General features: G+C 34.6%; 1 protein-coding gene across 1 annotated transcript in view; it reads left to right on the forward strand.

Annotated features, from left to right (window-relative positions):
• The window catches only part of ATRNL1 (attractin like 1), a 1,159,225-nt gene that overhangs the window by 1,021,833 nt on the left and 119,137 nt on the right, over window positions 1-18,255 (forward strand). The window contains exon 28 of the mRNA XM_031949462.1: window positions 7,220-7,334. Within this exon, the coding sequence (XP_031805322.1) occupies window positions 7,220-7,334 (115 nt within the window). The remainder of the gene's footprint in view (window positions 1-7,219; window positions 7,335-18,255) is intronic.

An 18,255-nucleotide genomic window follows, 5' to 3' on the forward strand; every position in this document is an offset into this window, starting at 1 on the left:
CACATCTCATAAAGAGATTGTACTGTAGACTAGAAAAACAAAATGAAACAAAAATTTACTTCCATTCTTAAGAGTTTAGAAGTTCAAAATATTAAATTTCCTCTATTCCTCTATTCCAACAAATCACACCATCAAGTTAACAGAGACCTTGCTACAGCTATGTAAATAAAATACACATATGAATTTCACTTATAGGTGGAAATACTTTAATAAAAAGGGGAAATGCCTAAGATAAGATTAAAATGAAGTTTACAATTGTCGTACCTTTGCACCTGGACTGAAGCATCATGAGCCTGTGAATATTCTGTTTTATTCCTTTCCTTTTTCCCTTGTGTAATACATTATTCCCTTTGAATGGACCTCTAATGCAGCTTAACCCTGTTTCTGAAAGTGTAGATCAGTTTAATTTCTTTCATTAATGTGAGATTTTCTCTTTTTGAACAAGGCTATCACATGCCTTTCTCCCTTTTACCATTTCCAGAAAAATCTCCTTTCCTTTTCCAAGACTAAGCCACTGAAACTAAAAACCCATTTTTGAAATATTGGGTTTCCATTTTCATTCTAGAGGTAAAAGACCTGATGATTGGTGAGCTGAGACAACAGACTAAATGCTTTGAATGCTTGCTAAAAACTAATTCCACTTTACTAATGTGACTCAAAACTACATTCTATATCAATATAAATACTTATTAAATGATAAATACTAAGTTATGCAAACTGCTGAAAAAGATTCATTTTTATTTATAGATGAATTCTGATCAGAATACCATTAAAAGTGTTTTAGTTAGGAGATGTTAAAATGATTAATGTGCAGTTGTTTGCATTTTTAATATTTCACTCATATATCAGATCAGTATTTGTGCAGAGTGTCAAACTTTATTCTGTTCTTGTCAAAACACTTATTACAGCTGACAGGTATAACACAGTCACATTAATCCTTAATTCCTTGATTCAATTTTCTAATTGCTTTTTTGGCATGCGATGGTGGCCATTTAGTCTTATACGATATATTCATCATGTGGTATAATAATGTACTTTAAAAATTAGGCATACTACTTAAAGTGCTTGCATAGGAGAAAAATGCTCCCTAGAACTGAAACTTTCAAGGCTTCATATATTCAAATTAAAGATTAGTTATTGAAAAGTATGAGTCTCAAACCTTTCACTCAATCCATTGGTTTGTTCATCTTCCACATAACCAGAGAAATTTAGTACTGGGAGGTACATCAGCAATCACTTAGTATATCCTTCCTCATTCTATTGATGCAAAACTGAAGTCCAGGAAGCCTTCCTTAGGATTAGGATTCCTCATGACAGAGTTGGGACTAGAACTCAAAACTCCTGGCTGTAGCTCATTGCAATAATGGAAAAGTATCACATATAATATCAATTTATGAGCTAAAGTTCATCTAAACTGAGATAAAACAAAGGAATGAGGTCAAATTGTAGGTTCTCAAGTTATCTCACTAGGGTCACTTTCATTTTTTTTACTCTCTAATTTTTACATAGTATTACATAATAACAAAATGATTAACAAGATATCAAAAGACAAAGGGACATTGCTATATTCTGCCTTTGTTCTGCCAATGCTTAGTATAGTCAACTAGATATTTTCTTGAATGCTTCCCTAGAATTTATTTTCTCTCATAATTCCTTTGTATTCAAATTTAAAAGAATTTACAAACTACATTTGCAATAGTTCACATCCAAAAAAATCGGTTATTTCCAATTGAAGTACTTAATTGGGGATCTACAGTGATCTGTTTCATAGCTGTCTGGGGAGATGGAATCTCAACTATTTTTTCCAGTATTCATAGCATCTCCAATCAACCAGATTCCTAGGAAACAGGTAAACTGAACTGTCACATTGTAAAAATCATTCAAAAGTTTTGGTTTAGGCAATTTGCAGTCACCTCAAGACCACCATTTAGCAATCTGAAATTATGAGAAGTTCAATTAAATTGACCTCCTTAGAATCATTAGTGACTTGTAAGGATAGCCAGCAGCAGTGCCCTGCAAATCTGTACCAGATTATTCTCAGTCTATGAAAATTGAGCACAACCATATTGAGCCATGAGGCTCTTATATGAGAATTTCCAAAAGGGTTGCATGAGCACTCTGCTTTTAGTTAGCACATTCATTTAGTCCAATGAATCCAAGGAAAAAGGAACAGACAATAAAAATTATATGATCACCTCCCTCCCTCCCTCAAGAAACTTACACTTTATTGGGGGGAAAATATGTACAAAAAATGAGTATATACAAAATATAGCAAATAAAAGTTAAAATAAATTAGAGGAGGAGAGCATTAACCAAAGTGGGAGTCAGGATATACTTTATGAAGGAATTAGCACTTGAGCATACCTTTTTTTTATACTCCAAATGCAAGTGATAAATGGCAACAGTTCAGTGAGAAAGTATCTGAAGGCTTCCAGGTTTTGTTTTCAGAAGACACTAAAGGGCTTAAGAAATACACTGAAAACCTCAGCAAATTTTCTGGTCATTCATTTGTATAATTAACTACTACATGCTGAAATCCATACTCACATTGTTTAAGCATATTGTATATGCCAAAAAAGAGGATATGAAAATAAAATGCTGGTTATTAACAAAATAAAATAAAACCCATATTCCACCAAAATGAACTGAGTAAGTGCTTTGTAAAAGAAATTTATGCTCAATACAAAAGCTACTAATTGTAAAATTGTCATTGATTCTTTCTGGCATGGTTTAATACTAGCTGTTTTTCTGCTCACCAGACCTGACAATGCTTAAGAGCAGAGTCTGGTTGCTAAGTGCTGTAGGCAAACCTATCACCTTCAAAGGCAACCATGGAAAATGCATGATAATTACACATTTCAGCAAGCAGGTTATATCATTGTGAAATAAACTTGATTCATGATCATATTGTTTTTATTAATCAACAAACCTCGGGTTATCAAAAATATTATTTTTCTTTCCATACTTTTCTGTTGCAAAATTAAATGATAAAAAATGGCTTTTGGTATTAAAATTCTGTAAAATACTTTCAACCCCTGAATAACATTAATTAAGGTAGAGCTTGAAATAGAAAAGTACTAATGACTTTTTTGTTGTAATTAGCAGATAATATTTCTTTTGTTAATTTTCATTTATAAAAATTATGTTAGATAAAAATAAATATGATCTATATAATAATAGGTACATGTCACATAATTATCTTGAAAGGAATCTTAGTTAAAGTGGCTGCCAAGAGTTTCTTATTTATTGACTTTCCCAGGATTACAACATTTTATTCTTTCACTTGATGGTCATTTTGATTGTTGATATATTGCAAAGAGTTTCGCTGCCTCTAAGTTCTTTGCTTTTAAGTGTAATAGCCTATCTGTCACATTTTTCCTCTATCACCTTTTCTCTAGTACATGAAAAAAAAGTTGATCAATACTCAGTATTTTTTCTTTTTTAATATTTTATTTTTCCCAATTACAATTTTTAACATTCATTTTTTAATATTTTGAGTTCAAAATTTTCTCCCTCTCTTCCTCTATTTCCTCCTCCCCCCCTCCATTTCCTACTCACTGAAATGGTAAACAATTTGAAACCACAACACAAATATTATGTATTAATGCTTAAAATATAAAATGCTCTCAGAGATCCATGAACAAATTCACAATGTAAAACACTCCAATTAGACTATTCTCAAAATATAAAGACACTATAAGGGATTGGTGAATAAATATCTTTCTACCTCCCTTTTGTCCTCCATCACCTTCCATTACAGACTGTATTCCTTCAGCTGAAGGATAGGAAGCAGCTGAACTTCGGGGGCAAGAATCTGCTTTAATATCTTAGTTTTTCAAATTATTTTTTCAAGGTCACTTATGATCCTAATCAAGTCACTTACCCTTTTGAGAGCCTTACTTCCTCATTTGCAAAATGTAAGTGCTAGATTCTGTGAAGGCCTTTTCCATCTCTAAAACTCTGATACCTTTCTAATTGATAGACTCTTAAAGAGATTCACTTCTAGGAGATCAGTACCTGATTCAAACTAGGGAAAATTCAGTTTCTCAAGAAATTGAAAACACTTGAAGTTGCATAGAAAGTTCCTTCTGAATTAGTTCACTGATACTAATTTCTGACCGGGTCTTAGAAGAGAGAAACAAAAAAAGTAGAAGGCAGCCAGGAAGAACTCAAGATCTATGAATTCCTCTCAGTATATGGACAGGCATAGGAAGCTCTCTAGGAATAAAAATGGGAGAAATACTATGATCACACCCCAAACAGTTTCTGAAATTATCTGAAATTCCAAGGGATTAAAAAGCATGTTCAAAGAAAACAAAAAGTTTGAGCTATCTCAGTTTGCTTTTATTACTGTTTTTGTTGTTAAGTCATGTCTGACTCTTCCTGACCCCATTTGGGATTTTCTTTGCAAAGATACTGGAGTGATGTGCCATTTGATTCTCCAGCTCATTTTACAGATGAAAAAATGGAGGCAAACAGAATTAAGTGACTTGCACAGGAGTACACATCTAGTAAATGTCTGAGGCCAGATTTGAATCCAGGTACAATGTTCTCTCCTAACCGCCTATTTAAAAATGCAGAATTTGTAAAGCTTTGTATTAGTCACTGGAACTACGACCACACATTGTTCTACAAAGAATAATCTCTGTTCTTAAGGAGCTCATATTCTAATGGAGAAGACGTGGTTCCCGAGTAGAGTCCATTCCTCTTGGAAGTAGTCCTAGTTATTGAGAACCAATCAGAAGGGTACCCTTAGCAGCACATATCTGGGACCTCCCTAGGAGGTAGCCTTCAGACAAAGGTCCATACTCTGTAGGGGACAAAGACGGAACACATACAATTGGTCCTAATCACTATGTCACATGTGTATGAATAACATTATTATTTCAAATATGGTATTCAGGGCTACTTGAAGGTAGAAATAACAAGTTATTATTTATTAATAATTTCTGATTAAATAGAATCAACGGTTACTTTTCCACATCAAGGGTATTTGGTGTTAACTCAACAAATGATTATTAAGTATGAGTTCTATGCACAAAGGTCTCAACTAGAAACTTATGCTAAAATAAATCACCATCCTCCCATAGAGCTTATACTTTATCACACACAAAAGACTGTAACACAAAGAGAACATCAATAGTATATGAGAATTCTCAAGTCATCCACAAATACATTTGTTATTCAGTTTTTAAGCGTTTATTAAGTGCCTTATATGTGTCAAACAGTGTGATAGGTTTTGGGAAACAAAGAAAAAATGAAACATTCCTGGCCCTAAAACAGCAAAACTCGAATTAATTATATTTTTACATTCATTTGAAATTATTATCATATATTTTCTTTTAATAATATATTATTCCCTTTTATTTAGTTGACAGTTATATATGATTTTTCATGTAATTATAAGGCTTAATTATAATTCAAAACAATGTGTTCTCTTTTTTGCCTCAGATTGTGACAAATATATCTTCCAAATACATATGCATACTCATACATTATAAAAGAAGAAATATAATTTTATTCTAATTCTGAACTAAATATTTAAAAAAACTAAGCTACTAAAGATTAAACACTTGTTGCTCAGATTATTAAAATACCTATACTTTGTTTAATACAAAATGTAAGCCATGGTCATTACAGACCTCACATTTCCTCAGAAAATTTTTTATGTCCTGCAGTTCTTTACTGGTCACTGGCCTTTATCTTAAAAACTCCAAAACTGTGTCTGCATAATGATAATTTTTAAAACCTGAGATTTATGCTGCTATAAAGGAACATCCTTTTATAACCACATAAAACTATTGTCACCAAAAATTTCAGTCTAAATTTTACATGAAGAAAGACATATTTTATTTTTAATGTCTCCTTTGTTAAATTTTCTGGAAACTGCAGCAGTCTTCACAGATATTGGTGAATAGCCCTGTGTAGCTAAGTTTCTTCTGAACAGGTCAGTTAGCATCAGTGGAGAAATCTAAACAAGTCATTAATCCCAGTAATTAAAGCGAAATCATTTTCTTCTTGTGCCTAATTTTGTCTTTAGCCAAAGATGTGACTTTGATATTTCTCCCTAGGGTAATTCATGCAGAGTAACTTGAATAGTATTACCTCAATCACCATCTTTAAGCTAAAATTATACCCTCACAGCAAGGAAGGTGGTATTGTATTTAACCCATAATTCCTTTGGTGTTTCAATGGGAAGACATCCATGCAATCCCCTTGATTCCTGCAGGCATATTCTTAATATAAATGCATTTGGGGAGTTATTAAATATGTATGTCACTGAATAAATTGCCATAAAAACCTGCCAACAGAGTCCTTTAGACTTGTGATCATTTAATTAGATAAGAGGTGTTGTTTAGTATGTCACCGGCTAAAGAAGAGAATGGAGGGAAATCACTTACTGGCATCAATTTGTAGCTCAACTAAATACACATGGAGTATAGTAAAATTAATTTAACAAATATTTATTTATTACCTGCTGTGCACTTGACACTATACTGGGGCTAATGCAAAGGAGTAGACAACAGAACCCTATGTAAAAAGAATCCAACTGAGAATACAGGCAAAATATATAAGAAAAATTCTAGAATCTATAAAGGTTAAAAGAATAATCAGGAATGGCAATTATAAAACACCCTAAGTTTTGCCAAATACTTTGCATATATTATATATGTCAACGCATCTAGGTGTTGGGGGAAGAGAGTGCAAGAGAGAGGAATATGAAGACCAGACTACAAATTCTGCTTCAGAAACTTTCTTGCTGTCTTACTCTGGGCAAGCCTTTCGCTTACCTTCAACCTGCTCAACTCTGCAATGGAAATAATGGTAGCATCTGCCTTGTAGAATGGTAGAGACAGTTAAATGAGATAACATGGAAAAAAGTTTTGCAAACCTGAAAGCACTACATATAAAGCACTAGCTAATGGATGATGATGATGCCATGTAAGCCTCACAATGCCCTTACTAATTAGGTGCAAGCATTGCAGTGCACCCATTCTCTAGATTAGAAAACTGAGAGAGAAGTTATATGACATACCCAGGGTCATGTAGCTATTAAGTGTCAAAGGCAGTATTTAAATCCAGATCCTCCTGGCTTCAAGCCCAGCCTTTTTGTTACTATACTATGCTGGCTTAATAAATAAATAAATATATATATATATATATATATGTATATTTTATATGATAATGATATATGATTAAAAGAAATCTTCTTTTCCAGGGTGCACCCAAACCAATTGCCATAGAACCATGTGCAGGAAACAAAGCAGCAGTTCTGACTGTGTTTCTCTGTCTTCCAAGAGGACCATCAGGTGTCCCACCCCCTGGTCAATCAGGTAAGATGGGCATTAATATGTTCCAAGTAAGTGCTGAATAATATAGGCAGGCTGCCTTAACCAATTTACTTCCCCCTTAGCTTCCAAACTAACAGAATATTCTCTTTATTACACTGAGTGCTGTATGTTAAAAGGCCAAGATGTCTCTTGAATCTAGAGTACAAAACTTCTTGCCGCAGATGAGAAGGAACAGAAATGTCCCAGAGTAGCTCAGAACATAGGACATCTTAGTCAGAACAAGACCTTTTTCCTGTTAGGTACATATTTGCATTTTTGCTTGCACTAAATGTGCAAGCATATCTATAAGACCCATATCCAAAAATAGATTTTTAAATGTTATTTATTTTTTATTTATTTAATATTTTCCCCAGTTACATTAAAAAACAAAATTTTACATTTTTTTAAGATTTTAGATTTATTAATAATATTTTTGAGTTCTAGGTTCTCTTTCTTTACCCCATACACAATTTAGAAACTACACATGAAGTTATGCAAAACATTTTCATAAAAGTCAAGTTGTAAAAGGGAACATAGATCTACCACCGTAATGAAAAATAAAAACCCTCAAGAAAAACTGAGTTAAAAATAGAGAGATGGAGAGAGTAATAGAGAATGTTTTGCTTTGATCTATATTCAGACTCCATCAGTTCCTTCTCTGGGTATAGATAGGATTATTCAACTTAAGTCCTACAGAGTAGGTATAGATAATTGCACTACTAGAAATAATAAAGTCATTTACAGCTGGTCATCCCAAAACATTGCTACTACTTTGTATATAGTATATTTCACTTTGTTCATGGAGGACTTTCCAGGTTTGCTTGTTTTTTTTTTTCTGTTTTTGTTTTCTGTGAGCATCTGCTCATTTTCCAGAGAACAATAATATTCCATCAGAGAAACTTGTTTCAATTTTTAAAAACAATTACTAGTACTAATTGCATTTCCCATCATTTATTCTCTTTCTTTTCACCATGTCCCTGTTTTGCTACTGACCACTCCCTCCCCCAATATGCCCTCTCTTTTATTGTCTTCCCCCTTCCCATATTTCATTCCCCTCCTATTTTCCTGCAGAGTAGCATAGATTTCTATACTTCTATTGAATATATATGTTATTTCCTATTTGACCCAATTCTTATGAGAATAAGATTCACTCACTCCCCTTTCCTCCCCTTCTTTCCCTCCACTGTAAAAACTTTTTCTTGTCTCCTTTTTTTAATGGCAGAAAATTTGCACCATTTCACTTCTCCCTTTCCATTTCTCCTAATACATTCCTCTCTCAATCCTTAATTTCATCATTTAAAAAGGTATTATCCCTTCATATTAAGTCATACTCATGCCCTTTGCCTATATATACTCCTTCTGCCACAATAATGAGAACTTTCTAATAAGTTACGAGTATCATCTTCCCATGTAGGAATGTAAACAGATAAACCTTATTAAGTCCCTTATGATATAGCTTTCCTGATTACCTCCTCATGCTTCTCCAGAGTCCTATATTTGAAAAATCTAATTTTCTATTCAGCTCTGGTTTTTTCATCACAAATACTTGAAAATCCTTTGCTTTATTGAATGTTTCATTTAATTCTTTTTAAGAATTATACTCAGTTTTGCTGGTGGGTGATTCTTGATTGCAATCTTAGCTCCATTGCTCTCTGAAATCTCTTAATCCAAGCCCTCCAGTCCTTTAATGTAGAAGTTGCTAAATCTTGTATTATCCTGACTGTGGCTCCACTATACTTGAATTATTTCTTTCCGGATGCTTACAATATTTTCTCTTTTACCTGGGAGTTACAGAATTTGGCTATAATATTCCTGAGAGTTTTTTATTTGGGGATCTCTTTCAGGAGGTAATTGGTGGATTCTTTCAATTTCTGTTTTATCCTATGGTTCTTGAAAGATGATGTCCAGGCTCTTTTTTTTGATCATGACCTTCAGGTAGATGAACAATTTTAAAATTATCTCTCTTGGATCTATTTTCCAGGTCAGTTCTTTTTCCAATGAGATATTTCACATTTTCTTCTGTTTTTTCCATTTTTTGCTTTATTGTATGTATCTTAATTTCTCATAAAGTCATCAGCTTCCATTTGCTCAATTCTATTTTTTAAGGAATTATTTTCCTCACTGAGCTTCTGTACCTCCTTTCCCAGTTGACCAATTATGCTGTTTAAAGCATTTTTCTGCTCATTAGTTTTTTTGTATTTCCTTTTGCATCTCTTTCAATTCTTTCCCTAAATTTTCCTCTATTTCTCTTACTTGATTTTCAAAGTCCCTTTTGAACTCTTCCATGGCCTGAACCTAATTCTTACTTTTCTTGGAGGCTTTGGAACTCTGACTTTATCATCTTCTGAGTGTGTGTTTTGGTCTTCCTTTTCACCATAATAATGTTCCTGACCAATTTTTTTTTTCCTGCTCATGTTGCTAGAATATTACTGTGTTATATAACTCTGCATAAGGCTCTGTTTCCATGGTGGAGAGTACACTATCCCAAGCCTCAGAGGTTTTGTGTAGCTGTTTTCAGAGGTCCTTCTAGGAATCTGACCACTAGCACTCTTTTCAGCCCTGGAGCTCTTGGGTGTGTCCCCGCCCCACAGGAGCTGTAAGATCTAGTGTGCTGGCCAGGACTGGGGCCCTGCTGACCCAGGATGAGCTGGGACTGCACACCAGACTCTCTCCATTGACCTTCCAAGACCTCCCTGGTGTCCCTGAGCTGAGAGGGCCAGAAGCCTTCAGCACTGCTGCTGATTCAGAAGTCCCCCCTCACTGAAGCTGGGGTCTGGGCTGCAGCTGGGACTGGACTGGCCTGAGCTGGAATTGGGTGCTGGGCGTCCCCTCTCATTCCACAGACCTTTCCTGCTGACCTTCCAGGCCCTCTTTGGCGTCTCTGGGCTGAGAAGTCTGGAAGCCACCAGTATCACCCTGATTCAGAGGTCAGCCTGGGCTAGGCTGGGTCTGGGTCTGAGGCTGGACCAGCATGTCCTGCTTTGGGACTTCCACACTAGTATCACAGACCTTTTCTGCTGAGATTCTACATTGTTGGAAAATGTTCTCCTCCATTTTGGGGGATGTTCTAAAATTTGTTTAGAGTTATTATTTAAAGGAATTTGGAGCAGTTTAGGGGAGAGGTTGGACAAGTTCCTGCCTTTACTCCAGCATCTTGCCTCTGCCTCAAGAACAGATGTTTTTAATGGTTGGAGACTAATAAACTCAGCTGTTTGATGTCCTTAGGTTATCAATGTCATGATGGAGATCTGGCGGAATACATCCTTTATATGTGTTCCTATGTTTTCGTTAACATTGACTATGTAGCTGGACTTCAATCAAAAATCCAGCATGGCGTGCCCTTGTTTTTATATCTGGAGGCATGCCATTTTCTCTTTGGTTCTTTTTTCCTTTTACTCTATTTCCTGATTGCTTTCCCTAGCCAACTTTAATGAAATGCATGCGTTTTGAGGGCAAGGACTTTTTAAAATCAATTTTCTTTACCCTTTAATTTCTAAGCATGCAATAGAAAGCTGTGTTCCAGGAAGGTTTCCAATAAAGGTAATTGATGATGATCTCATCATCCTGCCTATACCTCCTTCCTTTATTAGAACTTTATGCTGTGTTTTCCTTTGTTTTGACCTTCTTCTTATATTTCCCTACTTCACTGTTCTATATAATACTACCACAAGAAATCTGAAAATATGAAACCTCAAAAGAAAGGGTCTAAAATTTTGAATTTTATATTCAAATATATATTATATATAGGGATATTGTTATCAGAAGAAGGACTTTACTGAATCAGAGCAAAGGACTATGGATGCATTCATAATCTTTGTTGGTATTTATTACAGGTACTTGTATACAAGCAGACCACTTGTTAGTGGTCCAAAAGAGATGGATTTGCTTTTTATCTGAATGGGTCCCCAACTGTTCTCCTTTCAGCACCATTTTGTAAAACTGGGCACAGCATCTAGAGTGATTTTGCCCTGGTCAGATAAAATAGATAATTGTAGATACTGTGCTCAGCTAATGGAAATGTTGTTTTAAAACTGGGATAGGATCCAAAGCAAACACTTCCATTAATGAAAACAGGTCCGTGTTATATGCATCCAAGTTCTTCTAGACCCCTGACAATACAATTCACTGCTGTAGAGAGGGAAGACGATTGCCAATACTCTGTCTCCTTCACCTTTAAAATTCTGACAAATGAAAATGAGCAGAATAACAATGCGGTTATTTGGCTACTTCACATTTTCCAAGCCTTATTAACTGGTTAATTCTACCTCTTTTTAGGTAATGTTTTATTAGACTAAAGTGACATTTGGGGAGAATTATAGACTATATAGTGAAGGTACACTAATTAGTATCATTCAAACATACATTCTTTTTTGAAAAAGACTTCGTCCAGAATGACAGTCCTTGGTTATATAATGCTGATCATAGGATCATGGATTTAGTGCTATCAGGCACCTTAAAGTTCATTTAGAGCATCTTTACTTATGATCACTTGGATATAGATAGCAGAAGGAGAATTGGAACTTAACTACTCACCCTCCAAACCCATTACTTTTTCCATTGTATTATGTTATCTCTTATTATTTAAATGATAATTGTATCATTTGAAAGAAAAAAAAGAAAACCCTAGTTGTTTCCTGATATCCATATTTGAACCTCCATTGTCAAAACACACAAAAAACCCCAGAATTATTCACTCAGCCCATACACCCCCCCACACACACACACTCCCCAAAAATTATGTCTTGCATGTTGTAGGTATTTAATAAAAACTTGGATTGGATTGGATGTCTGTTAAGCTAAAACTAATCTTGATGAGATATATTTTATATGGATAGGAAAATTTTCAAGTTCTCTAAATCTCCCATTTTTTCCTTTGGAAATTTAGTAGCATCTCCAGAGAGAACATTACTAATATCATCATCACCTTCACAATGTTTTGTTAAACAGATCAGATGGTGGTATGTTTGTAAAGAAGAGGATGCTTATTTTCCATTTCACATAAATGTTCATATTTGAATAGATACCATAAAATGAAGACTTTGATAAAACATGATCCAAGGTTTATAAAAGAAAAAAGTACTAAGCTAACTACATAGTAATAATCAATTTAAGTAAAATGGGTTAAGAACAATTTGACTTCTACTCATGGTTCTATTCTTTGTTGTGTGACCTTAGGAAATCACTTAATCTCTCCATGTTGCAATATCCTTTCTGTAAAAAAGAGGAAATTGGACTAGTTGACCTGGGAAATCCTCTCCATCTCTAACTCAATGTTCTTCTGATTCTATGATTATGAGATCTTTACCTTATGCTTTTGCAAGAATCTGCCTGTATCCTAGTGTATAGTATATAATAAACACTCAGCATGTTAATTAATAACCACCATAAATCCAGTTTTTTTTTTTATCTTAATAAAAGAAACAAAGATGTTTAGCTCCCTCATCTTATTCAATGTACAAATAATCATGTTTGGTTCAAGTATCATTTTAAAACTTGAATGTGTGAAAATAAATTATCCTAAGTTATTTTATGGTCAGTAGGTGAATTGTTATCAAATAAAGTTCAGGCAAACAAGGATCTGGATGGGCTCCAAAGCCTTCACTCCAAGGATGCCATCTGTGTCAGCAAGGGGACACATTGGTTAGAGCATCAGTCCTCAAGTCAGGGGACCTGTGTTCAGTTCTTATCTCAGATACTTACTTATTACAATTGTGTAATCAGTGACTTTGGGCAAGTCACTTCACCCTGCTCAGCACCCCCTCCCCCATCCCACCTTTTACCTCCCCACTAAAATGCCATTCTAAAAAAAAAGCTTCTTAAACTATGGGTTTGAAACATAAATTGTTTCTACAGATCTGTTGAATTATTTGAATTTGTATTATCTCAGTTGAAAACATTGTTTCTGTAAGATAATTTCAATAAAATACAGTTTCTGATTACCCGTTACACAGGCAAGGAAATACTTTTCAAATATTTCTATTCCCCATTTCCCTTCTAAGTGTTGCAAGAGGGGAGATCATGCCTTTCTTCGATGTCATGAGTTAAAAACACAAAAGTTTGAGTAAGGAAAGGCCAGAGATATACTTCATGGATAAAATAGTTTTGCTCTCAGTTACTGCACTCTGACTGTAGTGTAAGAATGAAGCAAAAGAAATGAATACTTCTTTGTTTGGTTGCAAATTTTTAGCAGCTTGGAATTTTTTTTTAACTTTTTTTTGCTTAGGCAGTTGGGGTTAAGTGACTTGCCCCAGGTCACACAGTTAGGAAGTGTTAAATGTCTTGAGGACAAATTTGAACTCAGCTCCTCCTGACTTCAGGGCTGGCACTCTATCCACTGCACCATTTATCTGCTGTGCAGCTTATAATTTTTAAAAAGAAAGAATTCCATGGACTCATTTTGCTTGTTCTAGGGATTTTCCTCCCACCTAAAGACATTTCAACTGTATCACTCTAGTTATTATTTGAATTTTGGTCAGTCTTTTCATTTTCACTCTTCAGTGACTTTCATTCTATTCTATTCAAAATCCAAAGGATAGCTAGAAAGGTTGTTCTTTGTACCTTCACCAGTTCATCTTTGAGGTGTTATTACTCTAATTCATATTTTTTTCCTTAAACTATCTATGTAGGTCTTTTTCAATTGCTATTAATCTCAAATTAAAGGGGAAAAAAAACCCAACATATTAGGCCAGCTTCATACCTGGAGCTCAGCTCATTCAGCTCATCCCCATCACACTGTACTGCCTGCTGTTTCACTCCCACTATTCCTAAGAGAAAATGCAGCCAATGATACTAAACCCTCTCCATTTCTGTGTGGGATTTATGCTGTAGGCATCTGTTTGCTTTCCTCTCTGCCCTGAACTTTGTTTAAAGAATGACGTTCCTGTGAAAAAGGTAAGATGTTAACTAGCTTGGTAGGCAGTATAAAACAACAAGCATGTCTCCAGTCCCCCTGGATATAGAGGTCCCAGGGCACTCTACAGTAACATTAAGATGAAATGTGGACTAAAATAAATAGAGTTCTTTCCAAACATAAATAAAAAATGTTAAGCACTACTGTTTCTCCAGGAGTAAAGAATATGAATTTTGATACTTGGGTATTTTTCATAGTAATTAAATGAGGAAGAGATTAATTTTTCCATCTAAGGTATAAATGTAAATAGCCAGAATATGCCATGCCAAAAAATTATGTTTTTGTGATTTCATTTAGATTTTTAAAAATAGGTATTTTTTATTTGGCTTGAACTCTCTTGGATGCTATTCAATGTTGTTAGTAAGACTAAGATTTTTAGATCCCTTTCTTTAGATGAATACAATGTTGGGTTAGATGGAGGATGTTTTAGTTCCTGGTACATCTTGACCTATCTAATTATTTTGATACTGTCTGCAACCTTCTCCTACCAAACACTGTATCCTCTAGCTTTTTCGGTAGTACTCACTCCAAGTTTGCCTTCTACTTTTATGGATTCTTAGTTTTCTTTGCTAGTTCATCATCCCCTATAAGTCATCTCAAAAGTTCCTTCTCCACTCCCCTGCCCCTGGCTCTCTTCTCTTCATCCCCTAAATTCTCTTTTAAGTAATTTCATCAGCTCTCTTAAACATGTGTATCATCTCTCTGCAGATGATTCCCAGGTCTATATATACAGGGTCAGTCTTTCCCCTGAGCTTCAGTTTCATAGTAAATATTGATTATTAGAAATTTCAAACTAATTAGTTCTAGGGATATTTTGAACTCAACATTTCTTAAATTGAACTCATTCTTTTTACCCCTAAACCATCCCCTCTTCCAAGCTTCCCACTTTCTGTTAAAAAAAAATAATATCATCATTCTACTTTCCCAGATTTATCAACTCAGTACTATTTTTGACTCCTCTTTGCCTTACCTCATCTAAATCTTGCCCTTTCTCCTTTTCACAAAATCTCTGTCATCATTGTCTTTCCTCATACAATCACTACCTTTGTTTAGGCCCCTATCAATCCTTTCTTAAATTATGGCAAATATCTTATGATTTCAAACTTTCTACATGCTTCTGACAAGTTAATTTTTAAGAACAAATTTGATCACGCAACTCCCCTACTCAACTAATTCCAGGGGCCTCTTATTGATTCTAGGATAACATATAAATTCCTTTAACTTTTAAAATCCTAGAGGATTTTAAAATCCTGGCCTCAAATTATCTTTTTAGTCTTATTGGGCATTATTGCTTCTCCCTCACTGTGTGATCTAACCAAATTGGGCTCTCTATTCACATATGACATTCCATTTCCTATCAGTCTACCTTTGGATTGAATATCCCCCATGTCTGGGATGCACTATCTCCTCTGCTTTCAAGAGATTCTCCCTTATCATTAGATAAAATTTAAACAAAAATGCTATTTGGGATTTAAATCTCTTTCCAACCTGGTTCCAAACTAACTTCCAGTTACATTATACAAAAATCAATCTGTCAGGAAGCATTCATTAAGGACTTCCTATATGCCAGGTATTATGTTAAGGTAATCAAAAAAATTCCTTCCCTCAAAGAGCACATATACTTTGGTTCATGAAGCATACAAGGTGAAAATAAACTGGGTTTTACACTATTTAACGAATAGCTATCAAGAAGAGAGAAGGTACCCTTCTAGATAAAAGGCTCAAGTGACTGAGAAGACTAGAAAGACCTCCTGCAGAAGGGGACATTTAAGTTAAGTCTTGGAAGAAGTCAGGGATGTCAAGAGATGGAGGTGCACTCTAGAGTGATGGACAGTCCAAAGACACAGAAATAGGAAGTGGTATCTCCTGTGCTAAGGAGCTAAGGTGCTAAATCGAACATTATCACTAGGTTGTAGAGTTGTGGAATACTTGGAAAAAAGACTGGAAATGAAAGGACTAAGGTTATAAAAAGCCATAGGTGCCAAAACAGAGAACTTTATACTTGATTCAGGAGGTCATAGGAGGACATTGGAGTTTATTGAATAAGGGATGATATTGTCAGATCCATAAGTTATGGAAGTCACCTTGGCAACTAGATAAAGAGTAGATTGGCCTAGGAAGAAACTGGAGCCAGAGGAGGAAGGGAGAAAGCTATTACAATAGTCTAAAAAAGAGATGATGAGGATCTGAACTGAGGTGATAGCTTTGTAGAGACTGGGGAAGTATACAAAATATTTTAAGAAGGCAGAGAAAATAAATAGGCAAGGAAAATGCCAAGGTAGTGAAATCTCACATAAGCCAGTGAAAGTGACCTCCTCACTACTGATTTACAAAAGCTACACAATCTCCTGCCTTTGTGCTTTTGAAGTGACTACCCTCAAGTGTAGAATGTATTCCCTCCCCTCAGCTGTCTTAAAATTCCTAGTTTTCTTTAAAATTCAGCTGAAATATAACTTTCTAGGTAAAGTCTTTCCTAGTCTTCCCAGATGCTATTACAATACACCTCTCTCAATTGTTTTGTGTTTATTTTGAACACATTTTTTATGTTCTCTCTCTGTCTCTCGGTCTCTGTCTCTGTCTTTGTCTCTCTCTGTCTCTCTCTCTCTCTGTCGTTCTCTCTTTCTCTCTCTCTCTCACTCACTTTCTCTTTCTTTGTCTCTATCTCCCATATGTATATGTTTCCCCTAATTAAATATAAGCTCCTTACGGATTGAGAACTTCCAATTAATATGCTTGGTATTTGAAACATGATGGATTCTTAAATGCTTGTTGATTGATTGTATTTCAACTGAAACAGCCATGTTGAAAGATTTAGAATTTAATTTAATGAGTAATGGAGAGTCACTAAATGATCTTGAGACAGAACTAACAGAATGTGAGAGAAAATTATATGGGGAAAAGGGGAAAACAAAAGACAACTAAGATTTCAACCTTGAGTAACTAAGAGAATGATGATGCCAATAATAGAATTTGGAAGAGAAATTTTCTATGGACAATGATAGGGATATACTTAACAAATTCTTTCTACTTTGTTCTTCTTTTTTTTCAGTATGTCATAGGGATTATCATAGTTCTGTTATGACATTATTTTGGACTTGATTAAAATGAGCAAGATCACAGCTTATCTTGCAGTTATTACACTTTGTGTCCTTGCTGGAAACATAGAGACAATCTCAGAAATATTTCTAAAGAAGCCATCCTCCACTTTGGGGTGAAATAATTCCTTTATACTGTGAATTACTATTGAGGACCCCAAGGAATTTTTGTTCATGTGGTTTATATCTATTAGTATTTTCCATGTTAGAAATTAAAACATAATTTTTTTTTAATTATTAATTTATTTTAAATAGCATGAAATGAATGAAAAATCCAACATACAGAGTTTTGGGATAATTAATAATCAATGTATTAATTAGTCTAGCAAATAATAAATTGATCAGTAGTCTGATCAATTTCATCATGATCAAAGATCATAGAGATCACAGAATGCTTAAATACCTTTGGGAAAGTGGGTTCCTCCAGCATGTAGAGATCAGTCCTTATTGGTGAGCAACTAATGAGGATGGTAGAAGAGGAGGTGAGCTGCAAGTCTTAAGCTCCTCCTGTTCAGAACTTGGCTTGACCAAGAGAATTAGCTGCTTCCAGTTATTTAGACAAAAGATCCCTCTCTACAAAGACTATTCAAGTGGAACAAAGAGAAGGGTTTTAAAGATTTAAACTTAATACTTTAGGGCTGGGATTCACCTGGATTAGATTCTATTTATACTTTATTCAAAAGTATTTATACTTTAATCAAAAGTAAGCTCTTTTAGTTGGCTGGGGTCCCACCCAAGATTGAGGAGAATGGTCCCTAAAAAATTAGGCCAATCTCATCATCAACCTTGTCCTTCAAAAATTTTAAAACCTGTTCCTTGTATGAGGAAATAGCAAGAACAAAAAACTTCAAGACTAATTTAGTTATAATATAATAAAATAATTACTTCTCTCAATAATAAGCCCATTAAATGTTAATAT

Source organism: Sarcophilus harrisii, chromosome 2 (genome assembly GCF_902635505.1).
Source record: "Sarcophilus harrisii chromosome 2, mSarHar1.11, whole genome shotgun sequence".
NCBI classification, from domain to species: domain Eukaryota; kingdom Metazoa; phylum Chordata; class Mammalia; order Dasyuromorphia; family Dasyuridae; genus Sarcophilus; species Sarcophilus harrisii.